The following is an 18451-nucleotide window of genomic DNA, read 5'->3' as shown; positions in this document are numbered from 1 at the left end:
AGCCTCCAGCCTGCTCCCTCCCTGATTCTTCTCTGTGGTCAGCATGCCCCAAGTGGGCCTACGGGCCGGGCTGCTCTGAGGAATGTCACTGTGTCCAGCAGAACACCCGAGAGTGTGACAAGAAGGATGGTAGCTGCTTGTGCAAGGCGGGCTACCGGGGCAAGAGGTGTGAGCATGGTGAGCAGCCTGGGTCCTGGGGGGTGAGTGGTGGGGCTGGCAAGAGGAGGGGAGGGGCAGGGGCCTCCCTCTTTCCACCCCCAATGGCTCAATTCCTCCTTTCTCTCTGTTTTCCCATCGATGGGGATGATGAAAAGAATGTGACCCTGGCTCCTTCGGCCCTGGCTGTCAACAGACGTGCACCTGCCCCCCGGGTGTAGCTTGCAGCCCCCTGAATGGTGAATGCCAACAACAGTGCCCAGAAGGCTACCAGGGGGAGGCCTGTGACCAAGGTGAGGGGGCTGTGGAGGGAGCAAAGACCAGGCATCCTGCTGGGAGGAGGAGGGAGAAGATGCTCGCATGTACTCCCCCAGCTGTTTCTGTGCCTCAATCACATTCAACTCAGCAAGTATTTATTAACCCCCCTGTTATGTGCCGGCTCTGAGCTAGACACTGGGGATAAAAGACAAGGAAACAGATTCTGCTCTCCAAGGGCCTACATTCTACTCTGGGGAAGCAGCATGTGTGAATGGAGGTGGAAAAGAATGTGTAAGCATTCATTCAGGTCTCCCTGGGTGCCACACTCTGAGCTAAGTGCGAGGGATGCAAATGGAGAAACAATATCTGGACACAGATGGGTGGACACCAAATACATCCAGGGTCATTTCAATACCAGCCATCGGGAGTGGGAGGGGCAGCACCCAAGCTGTGCTGTGGAGGGGAGGAAAGAGAGCTTTCCAGGTCCAGGGCACAGCCCACTCAGATGGACAGAGGTGGATGGTAGGACATGCCATAAGGAGAACAGAAAGGAAGCCAGTGTGACTGCAGTGTGCCCGACAGAGAAATCCTCCTGGCGTTGTAGCTGTGTCACTGCAGTGAGGCCGGAGAAAGGCACCAGGCAAAATGATGAGCTAGATGGCAGGGGCTGGGTTTTGTCCTCTTGTATCCGGAAAGGAATGACTGAGGAGGAAGAGAAGACAGACCATTCCCCATGAAAGGGACCAGGGATTGAACCTGGAGTCCAGGTAACTCCCAGGGAAAGGAAACTCCCTCTACTGGTTCAGATTGGCACCCTGACACATTAGTCCTAGAGCAGAGCCAAGAACAGTGGGAGGTTAAGGGACTTCCCTGAGGTTACCCCAAGCCAGGAAGCATGAGAGGCCAAGTCTCTGGTCACTCACATATGCATCATCCCTCACCCCCATGTTGGATCTAGGACCAGAGGAAAATGGGGTTCAGAACTGGTGACAAAGTAAAAAATAAATACGATATAATAAAAATGTAGTAGAACATAGGTAATATTACTATGTGGTTTTCTGAGTTGACATGGGACCTGCAGGAATCCTTATGTATGGTTTAGTTTGAGTTTGAGACTTCTGTGCCTTGTGCATTTTGTTCTCTGGGGTCCCGTCTCTCTTTTCTCATATATATAACATACACACATGCACATCCTATCTATACATATGCACACATGCAGGTAGATGCACACTGTACATGAATATACAAGTATATGTGTATATGTAAAATATATGTATGAAGCAGATCTATAGCATATATATGCAGCTAGGTGGCAAATATAAAAAATGTGTGTATGTACACGCACACATGCACACAATACTACATGCATACATATATACACACACCTGTGTGTTATATATGTATATACATGTACACACATGTGCAGCTAGGTGGTACAGAGGATAGAGTCTCGGATCTGGAGTCAGGAAAACTCATCCTCCTGAGTTATCATTTGGCCTCAGATACTAGCTGTGTGACCCTGGACAAGTCACTTAACCTGTTTGCCTCAGTTTCCTCATCTGCAAAATGAACTGGAGAAAGAAATGGCAAACCTTTCTAGTATCTTTGCCAAGAAAACCCCAAATGGAGTCATGAAGACTGGATGTAACTGAAATGACTGAATAACAACAAAATACTCTATATACGTATATGTTACACGCATACGTTATATATATACTATATATACCTACATACTCTATTTATGTGCTATGTATATGTGTATATATTGGGATTATGTGTAGCATATACTGCAGATGTGTGATATATTCGATTACATATACCATATATAAATATGCATACAATACATGTAGAAATGTGACATGTATACATACATACATGCATATACAAACACACCAAATTAAATACAAAATGTCAGAAATTACTAATGACTGAGGAGATTAGAAAAAGCCTAGTATAAAGCTAAGCCATGCTTTGAAGGAAATTAGGGGTCCTGAAAGGCAAAGGTGAAAAGGAAAAGCATTTGAGGAAGGAGAGACCAAAGCCCAGAGGTGGGAGATAACACCCATCAATCCACAAACAGTTATTAAGTGCCTGCTTGGTGTGGGGCACTGGTCAGGTATTAGGTATATAAATAGAAAGCCTGAAACAATCCTTGCTCCTAAGGAGTGTCCTGGGGAACCACAAAGCCCGCGTCATTCCTTCCTTCCCCCTTTTTCAGACAGCTGAGGTGAAGTCATGCAGTGAGTAAGGACAGATCCCCCAGCAGAAGTTGGTCAGTCAGCAAGCATTTCTTGGTTTACAACAGAAGCCTGATTTCCTGACTCATAGATTCTCCCCCTCTATCAGGCAGGGAGCCTCCTAGCCCCCTGCCTAATTCCCAGCCTGATTCTCCAGAGACAGTATAAATTGAGTAGCATGCCACGGTAGATGATTAGGTGAAGAGCCATGTGATTTGGGGTTGGCCCCTGGGCTCATAAGGGCCCTTTGAGATCTGGTCCAACCTCCCTCATCCTATGGATGAGGAAACCAAAGCCCAGAGTGGGAAATCGACTTTCCCAAGACCACCCAGTGAGCCAGGGACAGAACTGGGATTTGAACTCAGATCCTCTCGACTCCCCATCCAAGTGCTCATGCCAACTCCTTGAAGCTGGCACTCTGACAAGCAAATAGGTAGCATATCCTTTTCCACATCCCCATTTACCTATGTGAGGTTTTAGTGGTTTTGAATTATTGAAGAGTTGGATAAATAATCCATTTTCCCCCCTGGGCTTTGAACACCAAGGGAATATGGACTTTTAGATTTATTTTTTCATGATGCTTTCATCCTTCAAAGTATCTTTCCTTCTCATGACTGATAGGAAATACCTAAATGCCATCATCATCAGATAGGGATGGAAAAAAGCGAAAAATGAAAACCCACAACATGAATAACTGGGGGCCCTGCTTGGGCTCCAGCTGCCTGTGGTAACCACAGGCAGGTCTGAACTTTCTCTTGGCTTCTATGTCCTTCTTCATCTACACCCACTCAGCCGGAGACAAATGAGATTCTAATTAGGTTCGTGGTTATAGTAGGGGATTGAGAACAAGGCAGGAAACAGGGAAGCATTAATATCCCTTGGAAGGCTCTGGAGAGAAGCTTTCACCAGTCGGGGCCCCAGGCCAAGAGAATGATAGAGAGGTTTGGCCACTTCTGCTCCCAGCCAAAGCCCGGGGCTGGGGGAGAGGGAGTCTTGATGCTGGGACTATGCCTGGGTGCCCCTGACTCCTATCCCTAGTGAGAGGCAGGATAGACAGGATCCTTTTTGGCTAGAGGCATCAGCCAGGCCAGGCTGGACCAAATGCCATGTGCTTAAGAGGGGCAACAGTGGGACTCAATGAAGAGAGGGTTGGAGATGGAGGATAAGGACCTGAGGTCTAATCCTCCTTATAGGGGGATAGGACCAGAGACTGAGAGTGGAAGGGACCCTAGAGTTCATGGACTTTAGGACTTCTTAACCATTTTTATATGTCTCGAATCCCTTGGGCAGCGTGGTGACTCCCATGGGCCCCATTCTCAGAGTCATGTTTTCAAATGCACAAAATAAAATACATAGAATTACAAAGGAAACCAATTATATTGAAGTTATCAAAATGTGTTTTTAAAAAACTAGCTTCTGGGACCATAGGTTAAGGATCTTCAATCTACGTAGTCCAATCCCTTCCCTCATTTTTATGGAGGAGAAAACTGAGTGAGACCTTGTGCAAATTATTTCTCTAGGACTGTTTCCTCCTCTATAAAATGATGGGGCATTGGGTTATATGGACTCTAAGGTCCCTGCCAGCTAGAGCTAAGGAAAATCACTTAGATAAGTGAGGATCTTTCTCCCTTATCCAGGAATAATTTGCATTGATTTATCTCCCTTTTGCTCTTTCATTTTATTTTCCTTCCTCTCATTCTTCCTTTCCTCCCTCTTCTTTCTTTCCTTGTTTCCTTCTTTCTTTCTTTCCCTCCTCCCTTCTTTCTTTGCTCCCTTCTTTCTTCTTCCTTCCTTTTTTCCTTCCTTTCTTCCCTCCTGCCCTTCTTTCTTCCTTTCTTTCCTTCCTTTCTCCTTCTTCCCTTCCTCCCTCCTTCATTTTCTCCCTCCTTTCTTTTTTCTTTTTTCCTTCCTTTCTTTCTCTTTCTCTTTTCTTCCTTCCTTCTTTCTTTCCTTCCTTTCTTCATTTATCTATTCATTCATTTGTTCATCTATTTATTTCAAGCATTTATTTAATTTTTTGAGTTCTAAATTCTCTCCCTCCCTCCAATCCCTCCCCAATCCTTTGAAAAAGCAAACAATACGACATGCCCAAAAAGTAACTTGTAAACAGCTGCTTCAGAGAAGTCTCCTTAGGAGTTCTCTGTCTACTACCTGGCAGATAGGCTTGTAGTCCCAGTATGACTCCAAAGGAAGCAAAGTGTGTCTGGCACCTGGGAGGTAGTGTGAAAAGGGAAAAGGATGCTGGGTTCAGAGTCAGATGGCCTGGGTTCAAATCCAAGTTCTGTCAGTCTAAGCCCTTATGAAGGGCAGATCCCTGGAACGACATCCCTGTTAAAGCTGGGAGAGACCTTGGAGCTCATCATTTTAAACATAGGTTACCTGAGGGCAAGTGTGTTGCCTCAAGGACATCCAACTAGCTAGGGGCAGGACTGGGTCTGGAATTTTAGATCTCCTGATACTGAGCTAAGAATTCTTTATGTTCTGCCATGCTATTCCAGCCAATAGATTAATTTGTAATGGCTGCCAGAGAGTTTTTCACCTAAAGAGAGGCAATGCCTTAACCTTCCAAAATATATCTCTAACGGCCGTAATTTCAAGCCACCCCAGAAAGGCATCCAGCACCTTGTAGGTTTCTCATTGACATCTGGTGACTCTTGGGGATGATGGACTTGTGTTATTTTCTGTGACTCTTTCCTGAGGGATTTCAGGCCCTGAAAGAAAAAAAAAAACATGGTAGGAGGAGAGTTGGAATTGGAAACTGGAGGCAGCATAGGCAGGGCACTACTTTAAGCCCAGCTTTATGGTTCATGACTAAAACCTCACTAACAGAGTGAGTGACCAGATATAGCAAAGACTGGTTAGTCCGTTGCTCTCTGGAGCTTACGAGGCAATTTTCTGCTTTATTTTCTTTGGCCCCAGAAGAGAGAAACAGCAATAAAGGATAAATGTTCCAAGGAGGCAAATTTAAATTTAGGCTTGACATTAGGAAAAACTTCCTAATGGTGAGAGGGCTTTCCAGAAGTAGAATGGACTTCCTGGGGAGGCAATAGGTTCCTTGTGAGTCTTTAAACAGAGATGGATGAGCACTTGTCAGAGATGCAGTAGAAAGAATTCTGGTTCAAGTATGGGTTAGGCTAAACAGCTTCTGAAGTCCCTTCCAATCTCAACATTCCAGGATCCTCGGATTCTTTTCTTTGTTCCATCTGGTTCATATGTGATGCCTTCCCTGTTGGGGTGAGGGGTGGGCCTGTCGTCATCCACAGAGCAAGGCCCCACCCAGCAACCCATTCTCATCACCAGTTCCTCACACGCTCCCTTGCCTCTCTGAAGTCAATAGCATCACCTCTGGAGACCAGAAGGGAAGAGAAAACTTCAATTCCAACTCTCCCCCTACTGTGTTTTTTTCTTTCAGGGCCTAAAATCCTTCAGGACAGAGTCACAGGAAATAACACAGACATTTTTATAGAATTGGGGGGCTCTTGACTGTTGTTTGATTCTGGAAACTATTAGTAAGCATGCTGTGCATCTGCCCCCAATTAGTGGAGACAAGGAATGAAAGGAAAATTCTCTTATGTTGTTATAAAGCTCAAAGCAGGGGCCTTTCTCTTCTCCCCCACCCCTTTCCCTCTTTCCTGGGGGGCTCTATGTGTGCATACAATGATTGCTTCACAACAGGAGATCAGCAGGGCTTAGTCACAAACCACTGTCATCCTGGGGCCCTTCTCAGGACTTCAGAGGGCCCTGCGGCATTAGGGATGGTAACCTTCTGTGAGTAGACTTGACCTTTTAAAATGGCAGACATGGAGGCACCAGTGGGTTGAACTTGGAGACAGAAAAGCCTGGATTCATATTCTACTCCATGTATGTATTAGTGCGTGTCTGTGGTTAAGTCACTTGACTGATCCTGAGTTTCCAAATGGGGTCACTAATAACTAGGGTTTACTGTCCCTAATAGAGATTTTGTGAGGATCAGGGTGCTAGGCAAATCTCAGTCCTTTGAGAATGCCAATTTACTGATTACTATTGACAGAAATAATCACATCAGCATGGCACCAATCCTCTTGGGACAAAGTAGCATGTGAACTGTCAAAGTCATTCATTCATTCATTCATCTTTCTTAAGATCAGCACTTAGAATAATGCCTTGCACATAGTAGGTACTTAATAAGTACTACTTGACTGACTCATGTCTGGAGCTGGAAGGGATCTCAGAGATAATTTGGTTTAGCTCTTTTTTACAGATGAGGAAACTGAGGCCCACAGAGGTTAATTGACTGACACAAGGTGACACAGATCCTTTGGTTTTAAATCTAAGGCTCTCTTTCTATAGATTGCCTTGCATTTGCAAGATAGAAGATCAACTAGTTTCGTTTTGCTGGTAAGAAAGCTGAGATGGCCCAGTGCTGTGGTGGATAGAGCTCTGGGCCTGATGTTAATAAGACTTGGGTTCAAATCTTGCCTTAGACACTTATTCGCTGTGTGACCCTAGGTGGGTCATTTGCCGTTCACCTCAGTTTTCTCATCTGTCAAGTGTAGGTAATAATGGTACCTACCTCCAAAGGCATTGTGAGAATAAAACAAGGTGATATTTTTAAAATGCTTGCAGACTTTAAAGCTCTTTGGAATGCTAATCATTCTCCACATTAGATTGTAAACTCCTTGAGGGCAGGACCTGTCTTTAATCTCTTTTTGTATCCCCAGTACTTAGCCCAGCGCCTGGCACATAGTAGGCACTTCATATGTTGATTGATTGATTGACATATGTAGATGTTAGGTTTCTTGGCCATAGTCAAGGAGCAGAAAATGGAATTTGGAATCATAGATCTGAGGACAGAATATGACCTCCTTTCATTAATATCCTGTCTCTAGGAAGGACCACACCTAAATCATTCCAAACAGATGATAGGGATTGTCAGGCAGTCAAGATGTGTTTATTAAATACCTACTGTATTCCAGACACTGTGAGATATAAAGAAAAGCAAAAAAAACTCTATTCTTGCCCTTGATAAACTTATCATTTCTACTGGGGAAGACAGTGAAGTAACTAGGTCCATAGAAGACACGTATAAAGTAGAAGGATTTGCAGAGAGGGCCTACTGTTGTAAGTGACCATCTGCTGTGCCCCATGTCCCTGGAAGAAAGATTGAGCTATCCCTACTACAGTTCAGAAGCTGTTGAGTCACCAGACTGTAGCTCACCCCAACTCCCTCATGTTGGAAGTACGTATGGGCTTCCTGCAGCTTAATGATCAAGTTGCGTGAGTTTGTGTGTCTGTGTGAGCTGATGTTTGCAAACCTCTCTGGACCGTTGGTTCAGTGCAAGGACAGAGGCCGGCTAAGTGAGACCCCGCTTGTGGTGAGCCAAATTAAGAAGCATTGGGAATCCTATGAGTTTTCTAGACCTATTTTGAAGGCAGAGCTGTTTGCATAAAGTCTCAGATAAACATTCTGGCCCACATGATTTCCCAGGCCCTGCCAAACACTCTGAAGTTTGCTCGTCACTCATTATGAGTCAGTTGGACTGGTGGGATCCAGTTTCCATCTTAGACCTGGCTGTTTAAACTTTAAAATCAGTAGTGGTTTTGTGTTTCCCCTAAGCTGCTGGAATGCAGAGGACTGAGGAAGCTGTGCCATCTTTAGGCCTCTCGCTAGACAAACAGCCCCAGGGCTGGAGAGACTCTTATTCCCATCTCATAATAGATGCTTGGTCATTTTTCTTCCAGTAGGAGCCAGAGAGTTGTGGGCACATGGGAGAGGCTGGCCTTTTCTTCTTTGGCCTCTGGCCCTTGAGCACTATTCTGGGTTTTCTAGCCTTTGAAGGGATGGAAGTATTGAGGCTGGATGACTGTGGGCAAGGCAGGCCAGAGGCATGAAGCAATATATTTGGAGATGGAGGAATTCCCCTGCAAATCACGAGCCTTCGGCTTTCTTTTCATAGCTTAGCTGAGGAAAGGGCTGTGGTTCACAGGTTCCCATCTAGAATGATGGAGAAATGAAACGAAATTTAGACTAAATCCAGGGAGCTGGTTCATTCATTCATTCGTCCTATAAGCATTTAGTAAATATCTAAAAAATAGTTGGACCTGTCTTAAGCCCTGGAGATACAAGGACAGAATTAAAACAATTCCTGCCTTTGTTCCATTGGGGGAAAACCATTCCATACACAGAGAAGTAAATCCAATATATAGACAATATAATGGGTGGGAAGAGAGGCAATAGCAAATGGGGGGCATTAGGGAAGACCCTATGTGAGAGGCAGGGTTTGAGCTGAGCCTTGAAAGGATTTGAGAATTCTGAGAAGTGGAGGTCAGAAGGGAGTGCATACTAGACACTGGAGACCATCAACCCCAAGGGCATGGCAATAGGAAATGGACTGTCAAGTATGAGGAATAGCTGGGAGGCCAATAACTGGAAGGGAGTACTGAATGATAGAAACTGGGAAAGCTAGATAGGAGCCAGATTATACCTGAGAGTGGTTTGTATTTTGTCCCAGAGATGAAAGGGAGCCATTGGTGTTCCTTGAGCAGGCCAGTGACATAATGACACCTGGGCCTCAGGCCTATCACTTTGGCAGCTGTGTGGAGGGCAGATTGGTGAGGGGAGAGGCAGGGACACCAATTGGAATGCCCTTGTAACAGTCCAAATGAGAAGTGAACTGGGGTGGTAGCTGTGGCAGTGGTGAGAAAGGGATGATTGCAAGAGATGTTTTGAAAGTAGAAACAAGACTTGGGGACTGATTAGATGTGGGTGTGAAAGAGAGGGAGGCGTCAAGGCTGAGTCTAAAATTTTGAAACTGGGTGAGTGCCTAAAGGATGACAGTGTCTCAATCCTAGCTTCATAGTTCAGGAAGTTCCAGGTGTGTCCAGTCATGATTTGCACTTGAATGTACAGATAGCACCCTAACAAGTCAAGTCAACAAGGATTTCCTGGGTGCCTCCTTGTTTCCCAGTATATAGTAGAAAGAGCACTGGACTGTGAGTCTGGAGACTTAGATCCCATTTCTGACTCTGATACCAACCAGGTGAGAAGGAACATGCTATTTAGGCATCCTGAACCCCAGCATCCTCATAGGCAAGATGAGAGGATTGGACTACATTATCTCAAAGTTCTTTCTAGCTCCAACATTCTATGATCACCTTCCTGCAAAAGACCCTAGTCCTTGTCTAGCTGGATACTGGATTAAGTGACTTGGTGACGGCTGACTCCCTGGCATTGTTGTCTATTTCTGCTTCCATTCCTCCTACTTGGAGGACAGGGGTATCTGAAGGTATCTCAGGCCCCAGGTCTCCCACAAATAGTGTAAGGGAAAGGCAGTGTTTTTGGAATAGGAAGTTTCCACAGAGCTAAAGAACAGTATATTTGTCCATCATCAACGTGTATGTCTTTTACCTCCTTAGTTCCTCCTTCCAAAAAAAAGAACCCAAAAGTGTGGCAGAGAGGATAAATACCCCTTTGCTTTCTAGGGCCATCCTGTTGTGTTTGTCCTTTGTTCTCGAAGAGGACTGTGACATCAAGATGATGACATGACTCACAGTTGACTTTGATTTGAGTGAGGGAGACCTGTGCAAGGTCACCAACCTCACTTTCTCCTCCAGAGCCATCTGGGTCCAGTGGACTGATTCATGCTTAAAATGAACCTTTGATATGAAGGAAGAAAATTTCTCCCCATCAGATCAATTCTTTCATTGAGTTGCTTATATTTAATCTACCAGCCATTGTCCTCTGGGATACTGGGGGGTCCATGGAATGGAGCATGTGATCCTTAAGTGATGGGGCATTTAGAAGCTGAATGGTTTAGTAATTATTCCTTTCCCCCTCACCTTGACTTGTTTTCCTGAATAAGGAATAAGGGCACTCTCCTGGAGCCTCAAGTCTCACCAAATACAATGACCTTCCCTCTGAAATGAAGACCAAAATCTCTCTGGGAAATGAATCCCCAGTACCATAGGGAACAAATTGGGCATATATGGATAAGTTCCCTTTAATAACCAGAGATCAAAGGGGTGGAATCAACCAAGTAGGTCTGTATCTCACTCTTAGACTTCTCCCATGCCTCTTCCATCCTAGGGAGCTATCCAGGGTGCTGGACAGAGCCCTCAATATCTGTGCCTAGCCTATGACACTCATGGACCAACTCTGGCCTTTTGGCTTTGATCACATCTGACTACTTTTGACACTTGACTCTGACCCCTGCCTGCCTATCCTCAGTGCCACTTTATTCTTCAACTCATACCTCAGACCCAGTTCCTGACAGAGCCTGCAGAGTTAGAGGATCTACTCTGTGTTGGATTGCAGAATGGGAGAACTTTGTTTGGCATAGCCAAAGTTGGAAAAATAGTATAAGTATCACAAGTCCATCACCTTCTACCTGTTTCCCTGCTAATCTCACCTGGTTTCTGTGGGCCTCATCTACCACATAGGGTATTTGTCTAGGTGACCTCTCAGGTCCCTTCTACTTCTTATTCTAGGAAGTAGGATCCTAAAATGTGTCTGGGAGACAGTTTTCAGACGCATGGGGCTGATTTCCTGAACAAAGCCAATTAACCCTTTGCTTTTTGTTTCCATCCCACAGAATGTCCTGCAGGAAAATTTGGCAGTAATTGTTTTGGATCCTGTTCCTGCGGAGGGGCCCCCTGTGATCAGGTCACAGGACAGTGTTTGTGTCCTGCAGGGAGGACTGGGGATGAGTGCAGTAAAGGTGAGAGACTGAGCAGGAGCTAGAGTCGGTGTCTGAGGCCTGGGCATCTGCCTGCTCTTCCAGCCATCTCCAGAGGAGCTGGCAGCCTCGTGCCCGTCACCTCTTCTCTCTGCCATTTTGAGGGAACGACTTCTCCATATGTTCTGGAGGGGAAGTTGGTATAACTAGCAGAAAGAATATGGGCTAGCTTCAATTCCCACATCTGACGCATATTGGTTGTGTGTCCCTGGACAAGCCACTTAACTTCGGAGTGGATGAGGAAACTCTCGAAGACCATACATTGCAGTGGCAGTGATCCTATGGTACTGGGGATTCACTTCCCAGAGAGATTTGGATCCCGATTTCAGAGGAAAGGGCATTAGCATTAGTGAAGAGAATTTTCTCATCTAAGACCTTTCTGTATCAACGAATTCACAAGTCTAGGCTCATCTCTATCCTTATTATCACTAACATTATTAAAATGACCATCCTCACTGTCTTTACTGTAAACCGCTTTTAATGAGCGGTTGTCATATTATTGGTATGTCAGTATGTGTTATTTATTATATAAATATATCATGTGCTATATTAATATAATAAGTTAGTGTAATAATATTATTACTCTCTATAGTAGACCACTTTTCTGAGCGCTTTTTCAGTGCCTTTGAGTTGCTCATACACACATATTTACATGTGCATATGCACACGCATACACACAACCTACAGACCTGACATGTGCCCAAATAAATCCACAGTAGATCCTATGGAGACCAGACTCCCTTCCCAGGTTCAGTATTAGCTATTAACTGCCCCAGGATATAGTGTTTTTAGCCTTTCCAAAGCATCAAATACCTGTGTGAATTTTTGAGGAAGAAAGGAAGTCTGGTCTGAGCACATGCTGACCTCACTTTGCTGGGCTGGGGGTTTAGATTGTCCTGATGGGCGCTGGGGTCCTGGATGCCAAGAGATCTGCCCTGCCTGTGACAATAGCATTGGCTGTGACCCGGTGACCGGAGTCTGCCTGTGCCTCCCTGGATACATCGGCAGTCACTGCCAGGACCGTGAGTGTCCCCTCCTCATTCCCACTGGGGGATTGACCAGAGATACATGGCACAGACACCCACATGGCCTGCCTCCTGTGCCAGGGGCTCATTGCACTCCTCTCCCCTCTTTGCTGCAGTGTGCCCAGCAGGCTCATTTGGGCCAGGCTGCCAGCTCCGATGCTCCTGTGGTAATGATGGGCACTGCCACCCTGTGACTGGGCACTGTAGCTGTGCTCCTGGTTGGACTGGCATCAACTGTAGAAGAGGTAAGTAGCAGGTAGTGATCAGGGCAGACCAAAGCCATGCCTTGAAAATGGGAATCCTTCGGCCTCTGGTCAGTCACCTTCTCCCCATCTTGTGAACTAGGGCACCATTCCCATGCTTTCTGTGCTCTGTTCCTTACCACCTGTGTGGCCTTGGGCAAGTCTCTTAATCTCTATGGGCTTCAACTTTTTCATCTGTGAAAGCAGGCTTTGGGACTAGACAATTTCTAAGTCATCCCAGCTCTAACATTCTCTGTTCTAAGATCCACCAGCTCTGATATCCCATTTCTAAGTTCTAAGACCTCCTAGCTCTGACATCCTCTGTCCCTAAGGTTCCCCCAGCTCTGACATCCCATGTTCTAAGTCCCCTGCCCAGTTCTGACATTCTGTGTTCTAAAGCACACCCTTCCCCACCCCAGCTTGATATTCTGTATCCTGAGGTCCCTATAAGATCTATATCCCTTACTCACACAGGAGGCTTCCGCTGTCTCTGTTCCATTCGTGTCTGCCAGGGACTCCGCTCCTTGAGGGTGTCTTAAGATTGGTTCCTTGGAGTTGGAATAAAGGAGAGCATCCCATGCCCACCATCGCCCTAGCTTGCTCTCTGGATGCTTTCTTCCATTGTGCCTTCCCTGTTCCTTGCCCCTCCTCTTGACCCCTGCATGGCTCAGCTCCCTACCCTTCCTCCTACCACCTAGAGAGTGTCTCCCAGACTCTCTTTGTCACCAGCTAATCCCTGTTTGGGAGGCTTCTCGGTGGGGCAGAGTGGTGACTTGAGGCTCCGTTTCAGCTTGTGACGTGGGGCGCTGGGGCCCAGACTGCAGGCATTTCTGCAATTGTAGCTACACCCACGGGAGCTGTGATCCAGTGAGCGGACAGTGCATCTGTGAGGCCGGCTACACTGGTGTGCGCTGTGACCAAAGTGAGTGCCACCCATGGTGGGGTGGTCCTCTGATCAATGGGGAAAGGTCTCCTGGGTCACAGTGACCCACCAGGTACCCTCTTGGGAGCTCCCTTCTGCTGTCCATATCTCCCCAGGTCCACTCCCTTCCCCTCACTGATGGGGGAGGGGAGCTTCAGAATTCTGGTCAGATCTGCCTCTTTCCAGCGTGTTGAGTGGGATCCTTCTACTCTGAACTCATCTAGACCGATGTTTGGGGCTGGGAGGGGAAATTCCATCATGGCCTCTCTATTTCTATAACCATTGTTAAAACAGAGAATAGTTTGACAAAATATTATCTTACTAAAAAGGGAGTTTTTATAAGAAGGTTAATAGATTTAGAGCTAAAAGGGACCTCTGAAGCCCCTCATTTTACATTGAAGGAAACTGAGGCCAGCAGAGGTTAAGCAGCTTGTCCAAAGTCACACCAGAAGTTAGCATTGGGGCAGATTTTGAACCCAGACCCCTCTACTAAAGTCAGTACTCTTTCTCCTGTGCCAGACTCTTTTTGCCTTACATCAGAAGACTCTGTGAACATGTAGCAAGGGCCAGGTTGCTGTGGAAAGGCAGCTGGCTTTCAAGTCAGAGGAGCTGGTTCAAATGCCTCTTCTCCCCATTTATCTGTGAGACTTTAGGCAAGTCACTCGTCTCCTGTACTGTAAAATGAGGGCACTGGACTAGGTGATCTATAATCCATCTCTAAATGTATGATCTGAACCCATCTGAAGTTGAGCTTAGTAACTGGATCAAGGTGATCTTGGCTAAAAGTGAACCCAGGCATGCCTTCCCAGGCCATGGGGGTGGGGGTGGGGGCCTCCTGGGCCACTCTGCCTCATTCCGCACTGGTCTCACGACTCTGACTCCAGGCTCTGTCTGGACTTGGCTGAGGAGGCCCAGTGGGAGGCCAGAGGGCTCTCCCTTTGTCTTTGGAAGACTTTATTGAGGCTTTTAACAGGCCATAACCCACCCCAACAGTGGTCATGGAAAGAGGCCCATCTGGTATGATTTCTGTGCTTCTCTCCCTGCCCCCCATCAGTGAAGGGAAGGAGGCAGGCCTGGGGACATAAGGAGCCCACCCTAGGCCTTAACCCAGCTGTCTGCATGTCTCAGAGTGTCCACAGGGCTGGTTTGGGCTGAGCTGCAGCCGGCGGTGCCAGTGTGACCATGGAGCAGCCTGTGACCACGTCAGTGGGGCCTGTACCTGCGGGGCTGGCTGGAGGGGAACCTTCTGTGAGCGGGGTGAGTCTGGCAGGGTCCCCTCTACCACCCTCCCCAGGGAGCTGAGAAGCTGGGACTGAAAACAAGGGCACTGAGTCCTAGCCCAGCCCTACTGATGTTGGGAGTATAACCAGTTCTGGAAACAGGAACATGCCAGGGAGAGGGGCACTCTTCCAGGGATAATCCTGAAAAGTCCACAGGGGTCCTGGTGTGCTGGGGACAGACCACAGACAGGTAGGTGAGGGGGAAGCTGGGAGATTTTCCATTAGCCTTTATCCACGTAGAGGATTTCCAATGAAGAAACTCCCTCCCAATGCAGATGAGCATCTTCTCTGCAATTTATCATCTTCATAATGGCCTAGAGGGCTGAGAGGGACTTGTCTAGGGTCACTGATGATGACAATGATAACAGTAGGTGCCCCAGTGGATAGAGTGCCAGGCCTGGAGTTGGGAAGACCTGAGTTCAAATCCAGCCTTAGACACTTGCTAGCTATGTGACCCTGGGCAAGTCACTTAACCTGTTTGCCTCACCTTAACTGTAAAATGAGAATCATAATAGCACCTACTTCCTGGGATAGTTATAAGGATCAAAAGAGATAACAGCTGTAAAGTGTTTAGCACAGTGCCTTGCACATAGTAAGAGCTGTGTAAATGTTAGCTATCCTGAGTTATTATTGATAGAGACTTTACTAATGCAGGGTGAACAACTTCTCCACAACTTATGGCCACTTAGAAGTTAAGTGACTTACTCAGGGTCATGCAGCCAGGATGTGTCAGAGGAAGGGCAGGAACTTCTTTGACTCCACAGCTGGAGTTAAGTGGGCATGGGGGTGGGGGGGAGATGGTTGAATGTACTCTCTACCCCAGGCTTTCTCTCATTACAGCAGATAATTATAATAATGCATTTCTTTGGTGCTTTGCGTTTTTAAAAGCCATTATCTCCTAACAGTCTTGCGAGGTATATAGTACACATGTCATTGTTCCCATTTTAGAGGTAAAGAGCTTGAGACTGAATGGGTTTCCTGTCGTCATAAGGCAAGGATATATCAGAGCCAGATTTTCTCTTCTGGTCTCTCTTTCTTCCAAGTCTGGAGCTGTTTTTCTCATTGTATCACAAAGCCTCTCCTCTAGCAGCAAGGTGATTCCTTCTCTAGTGGATAGAGAACCTAACTGAAAGCCAGGAAGACTCTTGTTCAAATGTCACCTTAGATATTTCCAGCTGAGTGATCCTAAGCATTATAGTTAACCACTCTGTGCCTCTGGTTCTTCATTTGTAAAATGAGGGAGTTGGCCTTGAATGGCCCTTTTCAGCTTTCAATCTCTGACCCAAAGATGTCCTGATTGAGCTCAGTCTTCTCACTCTTCCAGGAGAGGGGCATTTGGTCTCCCTGGCCCACTGGGAGTGAACTCAAGGCCCTCACAACTCCACTCTTCTCCATGGCAAAGCATGCTTTCCTCTGCCGTCTCCTGTCTGCTCCCCACACTCCTTGATCCCTGTGCCCAACATTTTCCCTCCCTTGTTCATTTGAACTCTGTCTGGGTGTCCATAAAGGTCAGTGGGATTGTTTTTTTCCTTCCTGGAAACTAAGGGAGTCCTCCTTCCTGGAGAGAGAGGTAAGGGCTGGAAAACAGCCAGCAAACCCTCAGAACAAAGGATCTGAGCTGTTATTTCATGGAGAATGAAATAATCCCAATCTTGGTCCTCTTTACCACATGTATGATGCTCTTTCATCAGGGAGGGTGAGAAGGGTGGTCACAAGTGGGATGCATGTGGCTTAAGCAGGTTAGGAATCTTGGAGAAAAATCCCCGTGCTCTTAGCTTCCAGTTTGCCAAAAGCAGTGTGTTCTTGGGCAGTGGGACATCCCTGTTCCTTTCCTGGCCTGGCCCAGGGCAAAGGAATGGACCCCCTGCCTCAGCCCACCAAAGGGGGAGGGGGAAGCGCTGCCAGGCTGAGGAAGCCATCCAGACTGCAGTTCACAAGTTGGTGCTTTGCTCCCTCAGGGGTTTGGCTGTTGATAACTTACCCTCCTGCCAATCCTGTTGGCATCCGTCAAATACCTTGAGCTTCCAGGGTAGCGTGCCATAAGCAGATACCTTGAGAGGAGCCAAGGGAAAAGGGATGGCTGCTACCCAAGAGGCCTCTGTTAACCCCACTCTCCAGAGGTGGGACCCTGGGCCCCTTCTGTGGCTCCAGGATTCCCCCAAACCCCTGACCCTTCCCAGCCCCAGGAGGCCCAGGTAAGGCTTGGGCCATAATTTACTCTGGTTCAAAGCCTGTAGGACGGGATCTCTCTGAACCCTATCTTTCTTCTCTCCCCCTTTTGCTAGATCCTTTCCTGTTACTTACATACCGCCTTCCTGTATCATTGAGACATCATTTCAGTGACCCCTCTGGGTTTTGAATATCAGAAGAGTGGAGGTGTGCCCTTCTAAGCAAGACTACATCCCTGTTTTGTCAAGGGGACAGCAGCGAGTGACAAAGCTTTCCCAGAACTCTTGGCAGCAGGCTTTCTTCACATCTCTAGACACCATGGAAACCAAGCCACTGAGGTTTTCCTAAGAAAAACTCATTCTGTGGCTTAGCAGGAGAAGGAGAGAGGCCTGGAAAATTGGCCAATGTGTAATTGGGTGGGAGTTTGTCTGTCTGGGGCGGCAGGGAGGAAAGGAAGAGGTCAGGACTTGGCTAACCTATGCTGTTCTGAGCTGGTTAGAGGCTAATCTTCAAAGACTGTAAAAATTAGATTTAAAGCTAGAAGAGACCGTGTATGTCTAACCCTCAGATTTTAGCAAATTGAGTACAAGAGTGGTAAAATACCATGCCCAAGGTCAGGATAGGTCATTGACTGAGAGATGGAAGGAAATTTAGAAGCCATCTTGGTCAACCCCTTGATTTTACAGACAAGGAAACTGAGGCTCAGAAAAGAAAAGTGACTAGTCTGAGACCTCACAGGGGATGTGCCAGCAGCCAGATTTGAAATGAAATCCTCTGATTCATTCAGCACTCCATCAAAATCCCTCCCTCACACCCCCAGCCCAACTAGGGGAAAGCACGAGAGCAGGGTCTCCTTCCTCACTGCCTGGTGACTGTGTCCTGTACAGAATGCCCTGCTGGCTTTTTTGGCCTGGAGTGCCGAGGCGCTTGCCAGTGTGCCAACGGGGCCCCCTGTGATCACGTGAACGGCAGCTGCCTCTGCCCCGCTGGCTGGATCGGCCCCAGCTGCAACCAGAGTGAGTCATGGTCCTAGCTGCCCCCTTGGGTTTAGCTCAGGGAATAGGGGAGCCCTATATCCCTGACACATTGGGGGAGATGAGGAGTGGAGAGGGTGTCAGGCAGCAGGGGAGCAGGAGAAGTCAGCCCAGGGCTAAAATGCTGGCTAGGACTGCCCACGAGCTGGATATAGGAGAGTAACCTGTAAGGACTTGGCTGATCAACTCCTCCACTGGCCTTGCTTTTCCTTGTCATGTACTGTCTGGGGTACATGGCATGGATCTTGGTAAAATGGAGGTGCCTTTAAAGTAGGACCTTTATGTCCTTTTATCTCCAGTGTCTAGCACCTGGCACTTAGTAGTCACTTAAGAAATGCCTGTTGAATTGTCTTGAGTTGGGCTTGGAAAGAAGGGAGGGAGGGTTGTTAAACAGATGAGGACGGGCAGGCCTCA

The 18451-nt window shown here is 47.1% G+C and overlaps 1 protein-coding gene across 5 annotated transcripts in view; it reads left to right on the top strand.

The window, feature by feature from the left end:
- MEGF6 (multiple EGF like domains 6) overlaps window positions 1-18451 on the top strand; it is a 360321-nt gene that overhangs the window by 313614 nt on the left and 28256 nt on the right. For 4 of the 5 annotated variants that reach the window (XM_072608633.1, XM_072608635.1, XM_072608636.1 and 1 more), the window contains 8 exons: window positions 43-177; window positions 315-449; window positions 11222-11347; window positions 12256-12387; window positions 12507-12635; window positions 13423-13554; window positions 14683-14811; window positions 17891-18019. In XM_072608633.1, the coding sequence (XP_072464734.1) occupies window positions 43-177; window positions 315-449; window positions 11222-11347; window positions 12256-12387; window positions 12507-12635; window positions 13423-13554; window positions 14683-14811; window positions 17891-18019 (1047 nt within the window). The remainder of the gene's footprint in view (window positions 1-42; window positions 178-314; window positions 450-11221; window positions 11348-12255; window positions 12388-12506; window positions 12636-13422; window positions 13555-14682; window positions 14812-17890; window positions 18020-18451) is intronic. The other variant, XM_072608634.1, reaches the window with a different exon arrangement.

This window comes from Notamacropus eugenii, chromosome 5, assembly GCF_028372415.1.
Source record: "Notamacropus eugenii isolate mMacEug1 chromosome 5, mMacEug1.pri_v2, whole genome shotgun sequence".
Lineage (NCBI taxonomy): Eukaryota > Metazoa > Chordata > Mammalia > Diprotodontia > Macropodidae > Notamacropus > Notamacropus eugenii.
This window is presented reverse-complemented; position numbering and strand designations above follow the sequence as displayed.